The sequence below is a fragment of the Podarcis liolepis genome, assembly GCF_965112155.1.
Source record: "Podarcis liolepis genome assembly, chromosome: 8".
Lineage (NCBI taxonomy): Eukaryota > Metazoa > Chordata > Lepidosauria > Squamata > Lacertidae > Podarcis > Podarcis liolepis.
In genome coordinates this window covers 61,680,530-61,703,674 of record NC_139560.1, presented here as the reverse complement: position 1 = coordinate 61,703,674, position 23,145 = coordinate 61,680,530, and the positions used below count along the sequence as shown (strand labels likewise).

Here is a 23,145-nt window from a genome sequence, read left to right as displayed (position 1 = left end):
CTTGAAGAGCCCATGTCTATGTGGCTCCCACACCATTAAGATAAAAATTTTAATTGAGCTCAACATACCTCCAGTTCTGGCATACAACAGACATGCCATTAATAGCATGTGAATTTTCTACTGGGAAGAGCATTTCTTATTATAACTCCAGCTTTAAATCATTGATACTATTCAGTTCTGAATGTACTTTTGGCCTAGGTCTGAGCCTTTTACTTGTATTCTATTAATTCTGAGCAGCTTTTGGTATTTTTATTTTTTTTTAAAGAAGAACAGCTGCCTGGGCTGTCAGAGATGTCAATGATTAATTCAGACCCAGATATACTTGGCTTCACAAATGACCACTGTAGCTAAAACCTTTGATCTGTTGCTGTGCTGTTAATGAACAGCTTTTACATTCTTTACTTTGAGCAAGGTAGAGTTTGGGCATAACATCCTTCTATATTTTAATAATCCAGCGTAACAGCCACATCAAAGGTTTTCTATTTGATGCTGAGATTTTAAACTATTAGGAACAGTGTGCCATTCTCATTGCCAAGGGGAAAAGAGAAATGTTGTCATTTTGAAAGGCCACAGAAAGGGCTTAGTTTGATTTGGGGCTTAACATCAGAACCTCCGTTCTGCTGGGGCTCAGTTCTATACAGTGGGAACTGACAATAAAAAGGGGAATGTCGTAGAGCCAGTGCCTTGCCCTCAACCCAGAAACCTGATATGGATGCGATAAATCAGGGAGATGGAAATCTGCTTCAGCCCTTCAGATGTTGTTGGACTACAACTCCCATACTGGCCACGCTGCTGAGAGTGGAAGCAAGCAGCTTCTGAAAGGCCACAACTTCTCCACCCCTGCTCTGAATTTCTTCATGTGGAGCATTCCCAATGGAAGAAACCAAACAGAGTACAGTGGTACCTCGCAAGACGAAAAACGCGCAAGACGAAAAACGCGCAAGACGAAAGAGTTTTCCGTTTTTTGAGTCGTTCCGCAAGACGAATTTCCCTATGGGCTTGCTTCGCAAGACGAAACGTCTTGCGAGTTCTTGCAAGTTTGTTTCCTTTTTCTTAAAGCCGCTAAGCCGCTAATAGCCGTGCTTCGCAAGACAAAAAAACCGCAAGACGAAGAGACTCGCGGAATGGATTAATTTAGTCTTGCGAGGCACCACTGTACTGTCTGCCCCTGGTGTGACCACACTGACAAAGACAACTATGCTGTGTTGTGAGTATTGTCACCCAGTTCTTACCAGCTGCCTTTGTGTGACCTAAGCGATGGGCCCAAGCACCCCCTTTCTTGCCTCAAAGACCATAAGCCCAGGGGTTGGGAGCACCAGGCCCCAAGGGCCAAATGAAGTCCTACAGGCCTCCTGTTTGAGACTTTGTTGGCCCTTCAGTGTAAACTCCTATAGTGATTTCACAAGGATTGCACCCTTGAAATAATACCACCTGCTTGCCTGAGTGGGGGACAGAGAGTGAGATGTTTCTGCCCTTACCCACTTTTGCCGCACTCACCCTTAGTATGCAGCTTCCAGAAGGTTGCACACAAATGCCTGTCCCCTTGGGCTTAAAAGTGTCCCCCAACCTTTAAGTGTACCTTAAAACTCTTGTAAAACCCTGATTCCTTTGGGGAATAATAAGAAAGAAGGCTTAAAAGAGAGGGGCATTGATTTCCCCTATACACGAGTATAGGGGAGAGATAGTACCTCTAATGGGGAATACATCCTTCTCCTTCTGGGGTAGTTTGTCCACCTTTGCTCCCCATCCTGTACTTTCTCACCTGTGGCTCCTAGAAGCTGTCATCATGTGACAGCAGCCACACCCTGGGAAATGGCTAAAAACCAGGTGAGGGTAGCCAATTGGTCTCAAACCCTCGGTGAGTTAGGGACTTCCCCTGCATGCAAAGCCAGGCTGCAGCAGATGGAGCGGATGAGACCAATAGTGGGCCCAATGGTCAAAAGACTTGTTTCTGCATGTCTTGCAGAGTGAAGTGGAGAGGTAGCCTACCTAGGAGAAGGAAAACTCTGATCCTAAACCTCCTCTCCCTTGTGGGGATATCTTCAGGAGAAGAAAGGCCTAAGGAGTGGAGTCCCTAAAATGGTTGGATGGCGCCTTGTACTCCTCCTCCTCCTGGCAACTCCTGCAGCTAAGCTGTTGTCAAATGTATTGCTCTGTTTTTCTTTGGACTGCGTCACTAAGTCCCAGAAGGGGGTCTTGGGCAGCAAAGGATCTCCATAAACACTGCCCAGGCTTGCGCCCCAGGGAGGTCCCTTTGGTGCTGCCAACGCAGCGGTGTTACTTAACTCCATTGTCTTTCGAGGCAGAGGCCGGCAACGCGTTGAAGAGCTGCTTCTGAGGAAGTTCCTGCCAGAAGGCAGCCTCCCTTGTCTGAAAGGTTCCCTCTGGGGACAGGCTTTTACCTCTCAACATCCTTTCCTCAGAAGCAGCCCTTGAGGCTGGGTGTGCAAGCAAAGCTGAGATGGAGGAGCTGTTCAAGGCTGAGCACAGCCAAGCACCCCTGCTTTGATTTCTCACCTCTCCAGAGAACAGCACCTGTCAGCATCATTTCTCTGGGTCAGCTGTTATTTCCTCCATGGTGATAACTGGCGGGTGATTATTAGAGCATCTGAAGTGAGCCTAGGTAACTTTGACCATTGCTCTGCTTTTCAAGTGGATGTAATTTATTTAGCCTAACTGTTCCAATTCTCCACCTCACCCCACGGCAACCATACACAAGGAACTGGTGGGAAACAGTCTCAAGTCAGAATATGTAAGTTTCAGCCGGTCTTGAGCATCTAATTTTAGAAATGAACCTATGCTTTGAAATAAGGCAGTGCTAACCATCCTAAAGCATGCAGTGAGCTTCTAGGCTCAGTAGACTGGCTTCACATCTTGTAGTAGCTGACTAGATAGGATAATGATTTGATCCCTTAGAATGAGGCTCCTTATATCTTGGGGAATTTGTGACTTTCCAGATGTTGCTGGACTACATTGTCCCTGACTGTTGGCCTTAGGGCTGGTGTGAGTTGGGGTTCCACAACATCTGGAGAACTGCAGGATCTCTGCCTTATAACTTGGAACTTTTCACAGAACGTAGTTCTATTTTCAGTGTGTGACATTTACATAAGCCACGCAATAGCAGTGTTCTCTGGGTGGCTCACAAAATAGGCTTAGTTGTTTTGCTCAGTCTCAGCTGGCAATTTGACATCTATATGCATTTAAATTAAATAGTACATGAAAACCAAGAGTGAGTGATTTTTGGTTGTTTGTTGTGGTATGGTGGGATAAAAATATTTAAAGTATGCAGTACTTTTGCTTGTTTTCACATACAAAAAGTTACATTACTGACAGTATATATAAGGGCTAGGAGGGGGCAATTCTAAATATCTGCAGTTGACCCAGCATCAATCTTTCCCCAGTTTGGAAAATGCTCCAGGAATCGACTGCCATTCAACCATTGGCAATAGCTGCACACCCCTATCCAGTAAGAAAAGGGCTAATTAAACCTTTGTGTTCCCTATAATGGATGAGATATAAGTTTAACCTAGTATAAATTTGAAATTGTATGGTGTACAACATAAAAGCAATAAACAATACCATTTTTAAAAATGCAACATAAAACCAGTAAAACAGAAGTATAAAAACAGGAATCCAGGGTCCAGTCTAATGAATCAGGGAAAACCTGGTATAAAGAACAGGGTAAATGATGTTAACATATTAACAACAAGTTAAACCTTATAGATATGACCTTCCTTTCTTCCCCGCTGAGAACAAAACCTGCAGCACAGGTTTCTGCTGATTATAATTTTGCTATCCCACTCCATCTCTATAATCCTCTTCAAATCCTTCACTGATAACCAGAAAAACTAAGAGCTTATATTTTAAATAGTTCTAGGAAAAGAGGCAGGAGATTCTCAAGGATCCTTAAAGGACAAAAGAATGCTTTTCCTTTAGGGCTCTTCCGGAATATTTCTCATCATTGTCCATAGGTAAAATAAATTAGCAGTTTTCCTGGTATATTGAAATGTATTTTTGCATAATCATCTTTGGTGATACATGGTTTTATTTGTATCAGAATGTCCCCCTCCCTCTGTCCTCGGCTGCTTTTGCTTTAAACCACATCTGGTAAGATAAACCTTGCTACAAAATTTGATTCTGTCAAACCAAAGCTTTTAAGAATGGTCGTGGACAGATTTCCACTTAAAATGGATGGAAGGGCCTGATTTCCTTGTGTGAAATGTTTTTGGGCCGCAGGCCAGTTTTGGAGGTGGCCACGGTTGAAAGTGGGTGTAGCCAGAGGTCAAAGTGGGCAGAGGAACGGATGTGACTTTCCTTTGTACAAAGGCCACATTTTCATATCATCCAACATTTCAAAAGTGGGAAACACACACAAGCGCACACACCATCTCACCCGCCCAATCTCCATGCTCCTTTCTCCCACCTCAAAGACCTACAACCATTCTTGACAAAACCTGTCTCAGACCCAAGAAACCTTAGTAATTACAGACTAGTTGCAGATGTCCCCTAAGGTTTTTGAGTAGGTGGTCACTTTCAGGATTCAGACACTCTTGGAAGACTCATTTCACTTGATGCTAAGACCCAGATTTGGCATTGAGGCTACCTTGCTTGTCCTATATGATGACCTTTCCTGTGAGAGAGATGAGGGGGTGGAGCATGACCCTGCTGATTCTCCCTCATCTCTTAGTAGCTTTGATACCATTGCGCCAAAAGTGGTTTAGTCATGCTGGCCACATGATCTGGAAAGGTGTCTGGACAAACGCTGGCTCCCTTGGCCTGAAAGTGAGATGAGCGCCTCAACCCCATAGTTGCCTTTGATTGGACTTAACCGTCCAGGGGGGTCCTGTATCCTTCCGGAATGACTGGAGTTGTTAAAAGTGCTGAGAGTTGTTAGGAGACTAACAACAACAAGTGCCCAACCCAACTGACTGGGTTGCCTCAGGCATTCTGGGTGGCTTCCCAGAGTTCCCTGGGAAGAGGGATGGACCATTAAAGCACTCTGAGAATTGTAGCTCTGTGAGGGGGGAATGGGGGGGTCTTCTAACAACTCTCAGTACCTTTGACAAGCAACAGTTCCCAGGATTCCTTGGGGTAAGCCACGGCTCTTTAAAGTGGTATGATACTGCTTTAAATGTTTACTGGAAATGGGGCCTAAGATTGGCTCGCCCCGAAGAAGCCATAATGTGTTAGACATAACTGCACACTTCAGTCAACTTTCTATTTTAGAGCACCAGTCTGAGGCTTGACCTACTTTTTGGGTGTTTTGCCTCAGGGTAAGACCAGCCAACCACAAAGCCATGCTTAACTGCTGGGAAATGCCATGTTTCATATAAAGAATAATACTTAATGAACTCAGCAGTTCTGTTGCCCTTAAGACTAAAGTCCCATGCCTACTGCCTTAGGAACATTAGTTGCCCATCAACAGTCAGGCACCTAGACAGAAGGCACACCAATCCCTATGGTGAAATGCATTGTCCTTCTATTTAAAGTATAGCAATTATTTCCAAATGTGCCGTTATAGTATAGATTCCACATATCAGCTTGCACATGGAATTGTTAGGCAAACCTGTCTTCTTTCATCCTCCTCCTTAGTGATGCATAAGTGGCTGTGCTGCTGGGTAAGCAAGCGATTAAACCTCAGCCACTATTAACCACTATTTCAACAGAGGAATAATAGGTCCGGTTTAAGTTATGTGAGCATTGTAAGGATTGTATTTGAAGCACTTTTAGCACCAAGGACAAGTGCTTAATTAAAAAATATGCATGCTTTATTGCTTCTGAGGAAGAGGGACAAACAAGGGGGACTGCTTTAAAAAAATAAATAAATCTAGCCTGTGGTGCAAACAAATATGTTTGGCAGGATGTCGCCCAGATCCGCCAACTACATTTTGAGCAAGGAAATGCCATCCTGTCATAGCACCTCCATGTCATTGTGTTTTTGAAGACTGAGGAACCTGGTTCCCATTTAACATCTGTCAAATCTGAACTGAAGAAGTTTGAGAGAACCTATTAAAGGGGCAGCTGTGTAAATGCAGTTATAATATAAAAAATAAACAATGATTAGGTCTGCCGGAATATGGCTGGAGAACTGTGCACATCAGGCTTCATGGGCTTAGTGCCCTTCAGATGCTTTAGATCACAACTACCATCGTCCCCAGCCAGCATGGCCGATGGCCAGCAATAATGGGAGTTGTAGTACACAACATCTGGAGGGTACTAGGTTGAGGAAGCCTGGCACAGATGCTATACATTAGGACTTTGTCTCTGAGGTGTGTGATTGCAGTTAAAGTAACTGAACCATTGGGGGAAATTTTTCAGAGCTGAGAAATCTTCTGGTTATTTTGTTTTTATTTCATATTATTTTTGTGCTTCCACCCAGATGGGGAGCTTTCCATACAAAATGAAGAAGGATCATTGGAGAATGGGCAGGCTCTGAGTTCCAGCCAGGCTTCACTCCCAGCCCTATCTGAATTGGACCCATGTTCAGCATCTGTTGACTCCTGTACATATGAAATACTCCCAACTCCGGAGATCATGGATGGAACAGGTAAACTTTGGTTTCCATGGTCAGCTACACAACATGTAGCAGGGTAGTGACTCAACTGTACTTTACTACGAACATACCCCATGTGATGTTCTGTCTTTTGGGCCTGGATAACATCTAGATCCAGAATGTGAAATCCAAATACAATCTAGGACTCAGATCTTGTCCCATCCTGCTACCCTTGAAATGTTTTGGACCACATTTCCTATCCATTCCTGCAAGAATAACCATGGTGTCTGCGGCTGATGGAAGTTGTAGCCCAAAACATCTGAAGGTCACCAGGTTAGGGAAGGCTGGGTTAGTTAAATTCAAATTTCCAATAAAGGTGAGGAATATAACAGAGAGCTAGCTTGCTACCTTTCGAGATTTTTCCACTTTGGTAAGCACAGTACGTCACATTATTCTTTGTTCTGTTAAACTGACTTGCTCCAAAACTGTATGCATTACTTTTTGTATATATTTATACCTTCGACTAAATTAAAAATAATTGATGGCACATGGTAAGCCTTGATTTATGTCAATAAGTCTTGAGGTCCCAGTCCAAAGCTCAGTGAAAACATCAACTCTGTGTGTGCATCTATTGCAGGAAAAGGCCAAACTCTATGCTAGGGATGGAAGGGTCTGAGAACAACTCTGCTCTTCACAAAGCTATGGTTGCAGCCACATTTGGGATATTGTGTGCCGTTTTAGCCACTGCAACTCAAAAAGGATACTGTATGACTAGAAAGGGGGTAGAAAAGAACACACAAATGGGCATATAACATCCGGGGCTTTTTAGATGAGAATTAAGATGACTGCTATGCAGAGGAGGGGATATGATAGAGGCTTATATAATTATGCATGCTGTGAAGGATGTGAATGCAGAGGGAATTTTCCTTCCTTTCTGTGATATCACTAGAATTCAGTATCAACTAATATAATTGACTAGCAATAAACAAAACAAAAAACCCTACTTCTTCAACACAATACACAATTAATGTATGAAATTCATTGCGATCATTAATAGTTTAAGGTGCAATCCAAATCCCAATTCTGCCATCAGAGGTGGAAACAGGACCAGCTGGTTTCGCACAGAAAGACCCAAAACAAGGCATTTCAGGGCTGAGATGGACCTTTCATCTGATCCAGTTGCATGGTTCTTACACTAATATTGTCTGTTGGTGTTGTGTTAATACAGTGCTTTTGAAATTTCAAGTGCCTTTGAAATTTGCTCTATTGCAAAATTATATGTGTTTTTTAATATATGGGTCTGCAGCTTTCCCCAATTATGTATTTTATTGTGTTTACATAGCTGCCAAGGCACCTAAAGCAAATACAGTGGTACCTCAGGTTACATACGCTTCAGGTTACATACACTTCAGGTTACAAACTCCGCTAACCCAGCAATAGTGCTTCAGGTTAAGAACTTTGCTTCAGGATGAGAACAGAAATCGTGCTGCGGCGGCAGCAGGAGGCCCCATTAGCTAAAGTGGTACCTCAGGTTAAACGAATTACCACCGGAATTTACCACTGTAAATTATATAAAATATAGAAGTTGGTCCTCTCCACTGCCCCTGCAGAGATGAGGAGACAGTCTAGTTGGATCTGGCCCTGGTGTTGTCTTTGCCTCTGTCACTCTCTTGTTCCTTCCCATGGGGCAGGTGGTGTGACATCACCCTCTTTAGCCATTGTAATTTATGACATCATGTATATAAGCTGATGACTAAGTGTGAAAGGCACTGTGCTTTAAAAAAAGAAATTCATTGGATGCAGACTGGTGGGATTTGTTTTCAAATTCCACCACTAAGATTTATCCTAACTTAAAGTGATCCTCATGTTATCTTGATACAGACTACCCATTCTTTGTAAAACACAGGAAAGTGCAGATAACGATGAGCTGATTGTCATTGACTAGTCAGCACTTGAGTTATGTAGCTGAGGCATAGAGAGGGCAATGAGTTCAACATGGCTTTAGCATTGCTCTCAGCAGAAATAGCCTCATCTGACTACCCAGGCAGACAAGAGAAATTAAGGCTCCAACTGCAGAGAAGCACAATCCCTTTGATTGCTAGGATGAAATGACATATCTGAAATTTATTTAATAGCACAATTAGACTAATGATGGGAAACTGCTGAAAGCTCTAGAAATTTGGTGGAAAAAAGCACCAAGACATAAATCCAGATACTTTATCCGCTTCTAGTTTTCCCTTGGGGGGTCTTGCTGTGGGGAGTATGCCTTGGCAGACAAGCCAAAGAGAGGAAAAATTCCATCAATGCAAACTATTAGCCTAAGGGACCCTAGCTGATTCTACACGGATATAATATAAATGTTTTTTTTTTTAAAAAAAAGGTTTTAAAGAATATATGGAATTTGTCATTAGCTCATCAGCGCCATCTACTGTCAGATTTGTATACTGCACTTAAAACCCACTTAAAACGTTATATTTTCAGCTGAGTCCCCTGTTAAAGCTGCTGGTTACACCCTTCGCCTAAACAGCAATTAGGCCATGGACAGAGCTCAATGCTGATATATCCTGTAGGTCTGCCTGCATATCATTCTGAAGAGTTATGGTGATTAGCTATTGGGAGGAAATGCAATTAACTTAAGTAGAACAAGATTAGGAAAAGTGACATATGAATTTGCCCCCTTTCATGCCAGTGGAAGTTCTGCTATGTGTTGTGAAAGTGCCAGAGTTTGTTTTCAGTCTCTTCATGGAGAGTTTCTCCTCTTTCTCTCTCTCTCTCTCTCTCTCTCTCTCTCTCTCTCTCTCTCTCTCCCACACCCCCCTCTCTCTGTATATAGTGATGTCTGAGCAAACTCTTACTGTTAGTTATGTTTTTTAAACCCGCATTGCTCTGCTGCTTTCCTTGTCTATCTGCTACCGCTTTGCTTGTAACGTTGTTGCGTCTATGATGTGGTTGTGTCCTCCAGCGTCCGAAGAGAGCCCCACGTCCAGTGAATCTGGAGTCCACCTTTCTCAAGATCCTTCATCTAAACCAGTCTTGCTACTTCCCCCCAAAAAATCTGCTGCTTTCTCTGGAGACCATGAGGACACCCCAGTGAAACAGCTCTCCCTCCTCAAACAGCCCCCTGCCCTGCCTCCTAAACCCATTGCCAGGATTGCCAACCACTTAGCTGGTAAGTAAGTGTTCCAGAACGCTTTGTGCTGCCCTCTCCCTGAAAAGAGCTCTTGGTCCTGTGTCTCTAAATGGAATGTTTCACCCACCACCACCTCCATAAAGCTTGCCGTTGTTTTCACATCTCTCACTAATAAACCTGAATCACTGATTTTACATTCATGACAGGTCAAGGAGTTCTCAAACCTCATCAGAATATGGGCTGGAATTATTCAGTGGGTTTCATTCCATGGACAACCTGGGCTTATCATTCTCTCTCTCTCTCTCTCTCTCTCTCTCTCTCTCTCTCTCTCTCACACACACACACACACACACACACACACACAGCGCCCTTTGGCCCTTAATGAACTATGCTTGTGGAATTTGCTTCTTATAATCTTTTTAGTTGGGTGGGTTGAGTGTGACTTGCCCTTTTTATTAAATTTCTGAATGTAGGAAGACCTTGGCTTAGGCCTTGGGCATATATCCCTTCTGTACCTATTATGGTTGATAATTTTATTTTATGCCTACTCTTACGTTTAGTTTTCGTGTTTGTTTTTGCAGTCTTGAGTTGCTTTGAGTCACTTTTTTGTGGAAAAAGAGATTGATAGGTTGGTAATATCTGCTTTATGCTACTTTTAACTAGCCATTGACTTCCCCATCCCTAAGAAGTCTGGGAATGGTAACGAGGGTGCTGAGAATTCCCTAAGAAACTTCAATATATTAAACAGAGCTTCCCAGTGGTAGTCTAGGAAAAAATAAATGACTAGCAAAACACTTTAAACCTGTCGTATAAATATTTCCCTTGTCCCATTTAGGCCAATGTGGATCCATCATGCGCATATTTGTTGTCATGTGGATATTGCAACTACAACAACTGTTCATGCAGAAAATTAGTAGTCCTGTATTCTCTTTCAGACTTGATTGTTCTGTGTGTGTGGTAGATGCTCATCGCAGCTGCCTTTAGGCTTCTGTCTCTACTAACATTCTTCTAATCTGTTCTTCAGGCCTTCCAGTTATAGAGGTTTCTTTTATATCCCTCTTTCTTTCAGTTTTCTTTTGCTCTGCTTCATAATCCATATAATAACACACTAGGTATGCAGCTAACTGGTCCTCTGCTCCAGGGATGCAGAAAGAATTTACAGGCCTCACGACCTCTCTAAGCTGGTATTGCAGAGCACTAATGTCTGATTAAATTAGCTTTAGGCCCCTTTATGGCTTGCTTCAATTGTCAGTGCCCCTCATGTCCATCTACCCACTATGCCTCACCAATCTTATATGTCTTCACTTCTTCCATAGACCATGTTGGTTGGTTGTGGCTACTTGCAGCGCCAAATTGTACTTACATAATTTGTCTAGGAACCTTCCTACGCATCTTCGAGGAAAGGGGAGAGTTTGTTTATTTCTTCTTCCTACCCAGTTGTTTTGTGTGTCCTTACACTCTTTGCAGGCCTGCAGAAGCCAGCAGCTAAAACCATTTTAGGAAATATAGGTCATTTGTTTGTTTGTTTGCTTGCTTGCTTGCTTGTTAAAATTGCCAGTTGCTTTATCTTGCCCATAGCAAGCCAAAGCTACATACAACTAAACAAATGGAAAGTAAACACCTCATAGTTACATTAAATCCAAGGTGAAAGGGAAATACTTTTTTAAAAAGATCCCACCTACTTCTAAAAGGCCACAGAGAGTTAAAGGCCAAAGGCCTACGTTTTTGCCTTCAGTTTGGTTGTATTTTTTTAATGTTTCATTTATTGTTCATGACTACTTTTGTTACATTGTAGTTACAGGGCAGGGTATAAATAAATATATAATAATAATATTATAGTTGGATAGCTCAGTTATAGCTGGATAGAGCATTGTTGGTTAGAGCATGGTGCTGACAATGCCTAGGTTGCAGGTTTTAATTCTAGATTTCCCCTTAAAAATCTGATGAATAAAAAAGGCAATGTGTTGCCAATGAACAATTTCTGATATCTCAATAATCTATTTGCAACATTAAGCCCCAACCTGGAAAACAGAGCTTGAGTACCCTGAAGCCCCTTGCCTTGGGAGATGCCCAGTTATAAATCATAGAATTGTAGAATTGGAAGGGACCCCAAGGGTCATCTAGTCCAACCCTCTGCCATGCAGGAATCTTTTGCCCAACGTGAGACTCGAACCCATGACCCTGAGATGAAGAGTCTTCAAAACTTCAGAGCTGTGTGTCATAGCAGCGGAGGAAGCTGCCTTATATACTGCCAGCTAGGTCAGTATTGTCCACATGGACTGCTCTCCAGGGATTCAGACAGTAGAGTCCCAAACCGACTTGGAGGTGCTGGGGATGTTCTGCATGCAAAGCAGATGTGCTACCATTGAGCTACAGGTCTTCCCTTTTATCATTAGAGGACAAAGCTAGGATTATAAAGCTAATCACAGGACATACCTAGTTTAACCAGCTGATTGTCCTTAATCCTGCAGAAACATTATTTGTGGGAATCGAGGCAGCCTGGGGGGAAAAGAGCAGGTATTACAGGGCAACTTTGGGTCATTATCTGCTTTTTGACTGCAGTGTGTCTTTGAGAGGGGATGCTTTGCAGTGGCAAAATAGGAGTGGGATACTTAACGCTCCCCACACACTGCTTTTTTTCTTGAAACCTTTGCCCTTCCCTAGGCACTTTTACCCTTTTCAGTGGTTTTGATCTGTATTTAACTTGTGAACAAAGCTCTTGAACCTTACAGAGGATGCAGACCCTGGGGGCACCTAATAGTGCATGTGATTGAGGTTGTAGTTTGGCCTCAGGTCTCAGTGAAATCAAAATGGCTTATTTCCGAATAAACATGCATAGAATCTGGGTGTAAGGGTCAAAAGACATAAATTTCTAAGATTCTTTATGGTGTCCTCTGGGGATATTATTAGATTTGCATAGTCTCTGGAAATGAGCAATCAGCTCTAATGAATCATCTTTTCCAAGCCGAAAGTAAATTAACCTTATTCCATTGCTAATTTCTCCAGAGACATCCTTGAGTCCTGTTTTGAAGGAATTCGTATAATGAGAATTCTCACAATCGAAATGAAGACCTTCGGGTTTTCAATACAGCTCCAGCAATATAGCGTGTGCGCGTCTTAGTGCTGAGGATTTTGTGAGAATAAATTTAAGACACGCTGGGAATGATTAACAGAAAGTGATGGAGGGAAAGGATTAGCAGAAACAATAGCAGGAGACACCTGACTGCAGAAAGAATTTCACTTGAAGTATGTCTTGTGGGGAATGGTTTATAAAAATTCTTCTCAGATTTCAACTTTTTATTTTTAAAAGTGTGTGCATTTTTAACTGGTTCAAGTACAACAATAGACTCTCCGCCCCTTACATCTCCCATGTGTGAGCTCTATGTTTCCGCTTTCCCAGACATTACAGTTTCAGGATGCTTGTCAAAACTGTGGTGTCTGGGATGTGGCAGCGTATCTACTAAACAATCCTTTCAACAGCAGGTTGGAAACATTTTTATGTACCCAGGCATTATAATTCCTATAATTACGCAGAAAGTTGGAGCGCCTCTGAACCTGGAGCAATCCCTCAGTCAACTTTATAATTTTTAACTGCTGCTTTGTATTACGGTTGGCAGTAGCATGGTTTTTTTTTGTTGTTTTTATTTGGTTTTAATGAATCAGTTTATATTCTACACCTGCCCTGCAATCTATGGAACACCAATATGAAAATGCTAGTATTTATAAATAAATGCAGGGCCAGGTTTTTGTGGACCCTTGGTATTAGTGGCTACTCCTGGTAGGTCTGGAATCTTTCTAGATCCTGAACCAAAGTGTTGATTTGCATTACTCCATTGATTATGAGGTCTTTGCATTGATTGTGTTTATATCCTTCAAGCTATCAACAGTCAATCACTTGCCTTTGTCAGTTTGTACCACGTGCAGTAACAGATAGTGATAGCAAGAGAGAGGCTGGCACTGAACCAATGTGACTTACCTGTCATGCGGCTGCAGTATGCTTGCTCCCCCCCCCCCGCCCCCATTGTCAGTATCTGTAATATTCCTTCGTCAAGCACAGCTTGAATATCACACCTACATAGATGGATCTGACTTATAGCTGGTACTTGGAAGCGAAAGACCCAAAGCAATGGATCCATCCATGTGGCGATGGTGGTATTGTCTCCCATATACTTCTGCTGCCGTATTTGCAGGAAAGGGCAACCAAAATTAACAGGGGGCTGGAGCAACTCCCCTGTGAGGAAATACTGCAACATTTAGGATGTTTTAGTTTTTAAAAAAATGTGAGTAATGGGCGGCATGATAAAGGTGTATAAAATTATGCAATGTGAAGACAAAATGTACAGACAGAGGTGTTGTTCCCCCTTTGGTGGTGTTCGATGAACTTCTGGGATCATCAAACAAAGCTGAATGTTGGGAAATTCGAGGCAGACGAAAGGAAGAACAGTGCATTATTGAACTATGGAACTTGCTCCCAGAAGATCTAGGGATGGTCACCAGCTTGGATGACTTTAAAAGGGGATTGGGGGGGAAATCCATGGAGGAACAAGCTATGAATGAGTACTTTAGCCCTGGTGGCTGTTGACTGATTCCAGGAGCAGAGGCAGCTTACCTCTGAATGTTCATTGTTGGTTAGCACAGGAGAAGGCTTACATGTTCAGATCCTGTAGCAGACTCCCTGTCGGCCTCTGGCTAGGATGGTGGGCTTAGTGGGCGATCCAGCAAGTATCCTCTTCAGTTCTTATGCATGGGAGAGCACCATGAGGGGGGAAAGTCTCCCATGCTTTTTCTTTCTTTCTTTCTTTTTGAAGGAGACCTGAATGCCCCCACCTCACAAGTGCTCATCTTTTATCTTCTAGATCCTGGTGCGCCTGTGAAACTGCCTTGTATGCCAGTCAAACTGTCGCCTCCGCTACCTCCAAAGAAAGTCATGATTTGCATGCCTTTAGGGGGACCAGACCTCTCCCTTGCACCCTATTCCACACAGAAGAGCTGCCAGCAACCATTGGCTTCGCATCACCACACGGTCCTACCGTCACAGTTAGCACACCAGCATCAGTACGGCAGCCACAGCCCACATTTGCCTTCTGGATCCAGCACGTTGCCCATGCATCCTTCAGGGTGTCGCATGATCGAGGAGTTGAACAAGACACTGGCCATGACCATGCAGAAGCTAGAAAGGTAAAAAGCTGTTTTGAATTGTATTCGTCTTCTTTTTAATAATAATAATATTTTTTATCAGAGTTTATAAAGAGAAATACAGTACTTCATAGCTACACAGGTCACAGTTTTGGCCTTGCCTCCTCCAGCGTCTGCAAGCTGGAGATGATTTTGCCACCTCTTTGCACTGGAGCATTCAGAAAGCAAAGATGCAACAACATCTCAATGGGTAGACCACGTGCTTTGCACGCAGATGGTTCCAGGTTCTTTTCTCAGTATCTCCACTTAGGACTGGGAAAGACCTTCTATCTAGGACCCTGATGATGGTCCAACTCCATAGAAGGTTGCTTCCCACCATCTGCCATCAGAGAAGGTGTCCTCCAAAGAGCGAATTTTGCAGAATTCACAGAAACTGGGTCTCTTAGGGCAGGTGGCATAACATGAGGGTGTTTAAGAGATGTATATTTCCCATTTTTATATAAATTTCCCCCCAAGTTATCAGAAGTTTGAGATACACCAGTCTCTTCTGTTATGCAACATACCTCAGAATGGTGATGATGCAACCATTATTGTTATCCTCATCTCTTTTTCCTAGGTTTCAGTGAAGGACTTTCATAGTCTGGGATTTCTTTTATTTTAAAAAAGAATGTTGTAGGCTGTGTGCAAATCAGACAGTTCCCATTGTCTTTTGAGATAATAACTTTCTGTATATGATAGGCTTCAGTAATTTGGAGACCAATTCCTGTAAGACATTTGAAAGCTGTTTGGAATTAAGCCATTTATCTAAATTGCTGCAACCTGAAATTATTTCATCTTCAAATGCTTTGTATTTCTTATAATTTCATGTGCCTGTTTCACAGGTTTCTAAAAATATTCTGCTGATCAGTTCTAGTGGCTTAGGCATAATCGTGATGGTAATCTTCATTACAGTTCCTATTAGTGCCCTTATTTTGTTTCACTGTATGTATTTGGTGGTCGAGAAGGTAGTGACAGCTGACTTGGAATGAGGTTGAGGCTCAGGATCTGTGCAGTTATGACCATTTTCTAAAAGGAAGCAACGTGATTAAGAAGATAATGTTCAGATAGATGTTGGAGCTGAAGCAATATGCCCAAGGCAAACAAGGGTCCCTTCATGAATGTGGCTTTGAAAGATGAGTAGTAGTGACTGCCTGGTTTAATAATCAACTCAAAGTAAATTTTATGGAAGGAAGTCTTCTGTTGCCAACTGCAGTCACAATATTCATTCCACATGTAGTGTTAGACAAATACAGAATTAGACCATGCTTTGTGCTTTTGGAGTCTTCTAATTTTGCAAGTTTGCACACTTGTAGAGTACATTCCCTTCTTGGTTAAGAAAACCTAATGTTAAGTGATAAACACAGAATTCTTCAAATCTGCTCAGAGGTGGAGCCAATGGAAACAATATTACAATCTTCTAGTGCAAACAAATCAGCCTGCTTGTTGGTTTCCCAGAGGCAATTATTTCTGTGTTACATTGAAGCCTATATTAGTATCCGTAACAGGATGTTAAGTCTTCCATCCCGTTACCTGAAAGTGCAACTTTGTTAGGGGAATTCTCAACAGCAATTATTGCAACGACCTGTCCTGTGTTTTCCTCTGGGGCAGTTTCTTCCATGTGCACAGGCTCGTGTTAGCTGTTAATTGCAAAATCTGGTCCGTTGTAAATTAAAGAGTGGACACAATTCTGCGTGCAATAAGAATGCTCACCATTTGACTTCACAGAAGCATCTGTTCCCCTACAGCAATAGATGTTCCCGTTTCTAAACTCCTATCAAGTCTGCAGTTACTAGGGCATGCTTTATGGTTAATAAGCAGAAAACAGGTGATGTGATTTGTTTCTGTTTTCAATTCCTAATTAAGTGTAGACTACTAAAAGTGAAGGTCTCTTATTTTAGGAGGAAACACCCACAACATTACATTTAAAGCACACCCTGAGATCTGAAGGATCGCCCTCACAGAGATACAATTCCCCGCACCCTTAACGAATTTGAGACACGTGGTTAGACTTAAATTTGATCCATTTGAGTTGAAGAGAGAGAGAGAGAGAGAGAGTTGTAACAATGCTGCACCTTTGTGGAGCTTTAAGTGGCCCTGAATACCCAAGCAACACGATGTTTGTCCATCTTGGGAGCAGAGTATGGCTGCAGGAAGTCTATTGTGTAATTTAGGGGGGTCTGGCAAAGAGGAATCCTGACAATTTCAGGTTTCGTTTATTTAAAATGAAGGAGCATTTTTCTAGCCCTCATGGATTCAGAGGAAAGATTAGAACTATGTGAACAGTGTCTGGCAAATCAAATCAAGGGCTGAAGGCAAGAATACTGGGAGTCTGGAAGCGGGACTGTAATTCGCTGAGTGTGTGTACTATTTCAATGGCTAATATGTCCTGTCTGACCGACCTTGTTAGCTGTCTAGACCTCGTTCGAATTTACTCTTCCTTTTCCTCTGCTGCACTATTTTATAGCAGCTAATAATGTGGCACTACAAATAAACCATCCCCCTAAAAAAAAAAAAAAACCCTCAATTTTGGGTGTACTGCAAAAATATGCCAAATTAGCAACTCAATACAAATGCACTTGACGTTTCAGAAATTTGATTTCATTGATGCAGTACTGAAGAGGGCGGCAGGGGCACAAAGGCGCATAGCCCCCACCCATTTCCCATAAGCCCGAAGCAGTAAGCTTTGTACCAAAATAATACGCCAATTATTTCAGTTGCACTCAGTGTCAAAAATGATGTCTCTTAACTTCCACAATCCTCAGAAGATTAAAAAGCTGGTGGCTGTTTTCCCCTGAAAAAGCGCCTGCTCTTTTCATAATGCATGTGGACAAAGCATCTACAAAGCCGACATGTCCTGATACATTTTTAAGTTATTTTGCTGAGACATTCTCTGTTTTGGCAAATGTCTCCAAGGAGATTAGTGTAGATTTTCAGAAGAGATGCATTTCATTTTTTAAGAAGTTGGTTATGCCAAATAGCGTCTCTTCTGGATGTTTTTGACAGCATTGCTGCTGTTAGTTCTGCTTGCCTCAAAAGAAAAATTAAAACTAAAGGAGATCTATTGCCGTGTTTGTAGTAATGAGCTTTAACAAGTGATGTATTATTGAGACTACACATGCCTATAATATATGCACATGCCTATCATATGCATGCATTGTATAATGTACAGTATATTTTGGATGTGAAGTTATTGAATATTTTTATTTGGCCTGTTGCTGAGCTTAATGCTCAAATTTTAAAGCACCTTAAATGAACTGTTAAATGTTTATTTTTGTTAGCATTATGTTCTACTGATATTATACTTTTTATTATGTATCATTAATTTATTACTAGTTATACTGTCAGTTTTTAATGTAAACTACTTTGAGTTACAGGTGTTATCTTTGGAAATGCGACATGTGTACACACGCACGCACGCACGCACACAAACACACACTGATTACTATGACTGTGTATATAAAAACTGCAATATATGCTGCCCTCCCATCTGCACTTACTCAGGAGTAAGCCCCACTGAAGATGGTCAAACTTACTTATGAGTAAATATGCATAGAATTGTGTCGCACAGATATATCTGGTTGCAAAGATATTTTGGCCTCAAAATGAACAGGGACTGAAAAGGCTTGAGTCCAGTAGCATCTTTAAAACTAAATTATATTAATTGACTATAAACTTTCAGAGGCTCTAACTTGCTCCTTCAGATATCAAGCTAACAGACAGAAACTGAACACAGGAGACGGAAGACTGAAATTGGCAGACATGTGGCGCAAAACCACCTGATTGCTAGTCTGTAAACAATATATTTTTTATGTCTCTTACTTGAAGCTAGAGGTATGAAATGTACCTCCCAATAGCAGCCAGCACTCGTCAGGAAAAGCAAAGCAACCTACACATGCGATGGAGTGGAGGAGTGTGAGAATTTCTCACTTACACAATTGAACCAGCTTTGGATTGGAAAAAAGGAGTATTTATTGTGACAGCCAGGCAAGGATCAGGGGCGGAGCAATGGGGGTGCGATAGGGGTGGGCTGCACTGGGTGCTACCACTGAAAGGGTGACAAATCCCAGGTGGCACTCACTGCGGGGCCTGCAGCACGCCCGAGCCACACGTCTTGAGAGATGTGGTGGCTTGGGTGCGCACAGGCTCCGCTGCCCAAAAGGTCCGCCTGCTGCCTCCCCCCCCCCAAGCTGTAGGGCAGCAAAGGGGGAGGAGGCAGGCAGACTCCTCAGAGCCCCGTGGGCAGCTCCTCCCCCCCCCGCACCTGGCCCTGCCCCCATGTCACCCAGTCGGATTGCTCCGCCTCTGGCAGGGATGTATGTTTGCAGAGTACAGTCTCGTCCCTGAAGTATTGGAACTGTTCATGCTAGCTAGAACGTTGATCCGTACTCACAAATACTCTGTAGACTGAACATGGGACATTTCCTCTCGCTATATACCGTATTTTGCGCCCCATAGGATGCACCGGCCCATAGGACGCACCTAGTTTTTTGGGGGGGAAATAAAGGGGGGGTATTTTTTCCCCCCAGGTGCGGGGCTGGAAGAACCAGGTCGTGGAACAGCAGGAAGGCGCGCTCCGGCTCCCCGCTGTCCCCCGAGCTTGTGGGGCTGGCGATGGGGAGAAGTGCGCTGAGCCCCGGACTGCAGGCAGCTCTGTGCAGCCATCGGGAGCCGGGCGCACCGACCCCTCTCGCTCTCCAGGCTTCAGCGAAAGCCTGCATTCGCCCCATAGGACGCACACACATTTCCCCTTCATTTTTGGAGGGGGGAAAGTGCGTCCTATAGGGCGAAAAATACGGTAATTCTCATTTGCAACTCGGGACACGATCTCATAAATAACAGCCAACCAAGTGGAATTTACCCCAAAGAGGTGACATAATGGAGGGGGCATGGCTTCTGCTTAGATGCAGGTCAGATTTCTAGTGGTAGCCCATAAGGGTATGCTTACAGAATGCAAGGTATTTGTGTTGTGTGAGTATGTAGTGTGTTATCTTGGGTGCCCATCACCCATGCTGATTTCAGAGAAGGATTGACTTAGCATTAATCTAGTCTGAGGTGGGCAACCTTGGACACTCCAGATATTGTTGGTCTATAACTCTCATCATCTCTGACCGTTGGCAGTGCTGGGCTGGGCTGATGGGACTTGTTATTTGGAGAACCACAAGTTTCCTACCACTGATCTAGTTCATCCATGTACAGCTTTCAAAACTTAAACTATATGACATTCACCGAGGGTTTCCTTTAATATAATAAATTGTTCCATGCTTTTATATTTCAAGGATATTATATTTGATTTTCCATGTTAATCACTGAAGAATTGCAGAGATTTGCAGGAAGGTCGAGTTAGTTTTTTTATATACATAAAAAAATAATTTAAAAAATAATGGATGAAGGCTAATTGAATTTAAATTATTGAAGCATATCCATAAATGAAAAGTTAATTGAAAGTTTTAAGGGGATGTTACACATTTCTATATCATTAGGAGAATTTGGGCTGACATTCGCTTTTTGGGGGGGATATAACATGTTCAACGTATAAATGTAATTAAAATCAAATACCGATGTTCCCATCCCAATTCATCACCAGTTTTTTTTATTCTTCATAGTGCAAAATTTGAATATCTCTAGGCACCCATTCCCTCTCTCCAATTTTCCCAGCATCGATAAATATCTCATTATTGCTATTATGTTACGCCTGTAAAAATTAACAAAATTATCTCTTTGAAGTGTAATATAACCAGTATAACAATACAGTGAATGGATAGAGTGCTTTATTCCCCAAAGGCACAATCCACAGGCAAATTTCCCTGTAGAAATTTAATAGGGGCCGTGCAAATTCAGCATCTTCATATATCTTTCACTGCTAACTGACACACTTGGTTAGTGTTAGACCTACTCATTGATACTTGTTGAATTGCTTTATGCACTTGCGTTCTGATTTTGGCCCACCCATCCCTCACAACAACTCTATGTGCCTCCCCCTGCAAGTGCAGGTTGCTGTTCTGAATGGGTTGCCAGCCCACAATGGCTTTTTTCTACTAGTTCACATAAAATTTTTGAACTGCCAGCCAGTACAAAGTTGCTTAAATTGGGGCCTGTTACGATAAACCAGAGGACTGATAGTCATTGGCTATAGCACCCTTTATGGTAGGGAACTCCTTGTGGAATGAAAAGAGCTTTATGTGGAAGTCCCCCATGAGTTGTGGATTTTGGTGAATGCCTCTTTCCACTTGCAAGCATTTATAGGTCCACTTATCTCTTGAGATCTGCAGACCAGGCCCAGCTTAGGGTTTCTTCCATTACAGAGGTAATATTTGTGGAGAGCATAACAGAGCCTCCTTGGTGGTAGCTCTCACACTTTGGAATTGTTTGCGCAAATTGGCCCAGAACTCTGTTAGAAAGAAATGCTTTGTTTTAGGGAGTTTACAGTGTCATGTGTTTTTAGTACTTCTGGGTTTTTTGTTGTTGTTTTTTACATTTGCTAATGGTCACTTTCTTTTCTGCCCTTTTTTGTTCAACTGGTGTGTACTTAATGCTAGGCTGTGTATTTTTTACTGCCTGTTCAGTTGGATTTTTTGATGAATAGAAACCATACCATGAGTTCTGTGGAGAATAGGAGAGAGATAAACGTTTTTATATTTGTGCATTGTGAGGACAAGTATGCGCACAGTATTTAAAGCACTATCACAGTGGGCATTATCCAACTGGCACTCTTCGCCTTTTACCCAGCTTGAACTGAATCACATTGCAAACTTGTGGATCTGGATTGCCAGGGCTCATCCCAGGACATGAAAAGGTTCTGCATCCAGTGATTACGCTTCCAAACCTATCCCCTTGCTGTAAAAAAAACAAAAAGTTACATCCATTCGAAAGGTGCTAGCATAACCTTTTGATGCTTGGGAAGCAAGTCATTCCAATGTCCTTCTCTCTCTCTCCCTCCCCCTGATTTCCCCAAGCTCTGGTCTGCATGGAGGAGACAGTGTCACCAAATGTGGACCAGGAGGCCTTTCAGACATGAGACAAGTGCCAACGGTTGTGATCGAATGCGATGACAATAAAGAAAATGTGCCTCATGAATCTGACTATGAAGATTCTTCATGCCTCTATGCAAGAGAAGAAGAGGATGACGACGAAGAGGAAGATGAGGACAGCTCATTATTTACAAGTAAGAGCTGCTCTGAAAACAACACAGTGTTGTAGACAGATTTGATACCCTTGGGAATAGGCACAAAGAAGCTCAAGGACAGCAAGGTGACTCCCTCCTTAAAGTCCTTAGGTTCAAGGGCACATATCATTCCCATCCGCAGGGTGGTGTGCTTTGTATTAAGGACTGTGGAGCAGGAAGATGAGTGCAAGGCTTGTTTCCTTGCCCCACAATCCTTCGTCTAAACTGCTGTTGCTTTGATGCAATGGAGAGCCTGCCAGGGGCTTGCTGCTCTCTTGTATCAACAATAGGTCTTGGGTGAAAAAGAGACACTGTTTTCTGGGCTAAGGCCAGAGCCACTTCTGCATCCGTGCTGCCTGTCTAGAGCTGATGCACAAAATAATAATTTGCATTTCCTTAGTAAGTAGCACACTGAATCAGCGGGAAGGCTTTTAAAAGAGGTTTCTAGTTTGAAGATCAGAGTAGCATCCATCTTCCTATGTAGGAAAGGGTTTTAAAAAACAAGCAAAGTCTGTGTTGCTGTGATCCTAGTGCTATAGATGAAGACACAGCACAGTCTCAAGTTCCATTCTCAAAAGCTGCTTCTTTCTGCCCAAGGTTCCCTCGCCATGAAAGTCTGCAGGAAGGACTCTTTAGCCATCAAACTTAGCAACAGGCCATCCAAACGAGAACTGGAGGAAAAGAACATCCTACCCATGCAGACTGACGAGGAGAGGCTTGAGCTGAGGCAGCAAATCGGGACAAAGCTGACAAGGTAAGAACCATGCAATTTCCTCCCTTTGATGCATAAGGTGGCTTGAACTATCCAGGTTTTATTCTTGAACTAACGAGGGCAGCACAGCGTCCAGCCAAAGATAAGCACTTTCAATCCTAGAGCTTTCAGTAATAGAGCTTTTGGGGCACTTGTTCCCCACATTTCCTCTGAGGAGCTCAAGGAGATGTGTGTGGTACCCACACAGCCAGGTATCCCACTTAATAATCTCTTAATTTTCTGGCCCAGCCAGTTTTCAGTATCAACAGTTAGAACACTTGGTGAATTTCTTTATACTATAATAATATTTCCAAAACTTCATCATTCTTTCCTGATTGCTAAGGAATTGGCACATAATGACATAGATCTCAAGTTAAATTAAGGGAGTAAAACCCTTCTGGTCCTTTGGGAGAAGTTGAGATGCAAAGTATGAT

General features: G+C 42.6%; 1 protein-coding gene across 13 annotated transcripts in view; it reads left to right on the top strand.

Annotated features, from left to right (window-relative positions):
- The window catches only part of PHACTR1 (phosphatase and actin regulator 1), a gene marked incomplete at its 3' end in the record, with an annotated part of 251,467 nt that overhangs the window by 203,074 nt on the left and 25,248 nt on the right, over window positions 1–23,145 (top strand). For 8 of the 13 annotated variants that reach the window (XM_083519363.1, XM_083519364.1, XM_083519362.1 and 5 more), the window contains 5 exons: window positions 6,380–6,547; window positions 9,456–9,662; window positions 14,480–14,801; window positions 21,752–21,960; window positions 22,558–22,714. In XM_083519363.1, the coding sequence (XP_083375489.1) occupies window positions 6,380–6,547; window positions 9,456–9,662; window positions 14,480–14,801; window positions 21,752–21,960; window positions 22,558–22,714 (1,063 nt within the window). The remainder of the gene's footprint in view (window positions 1–6,379; window positions 6,548–9,455; window positions 9,663–14,479; window positions 14,802–21,751; window positions 21,961–22,557; window positions 22,715–23,145) is intronic. The other 5 variants (XM_083519368.1, XM_083519367.1, XM_083519360.1 and 2 more) reach the window with 1 other exon arrangement.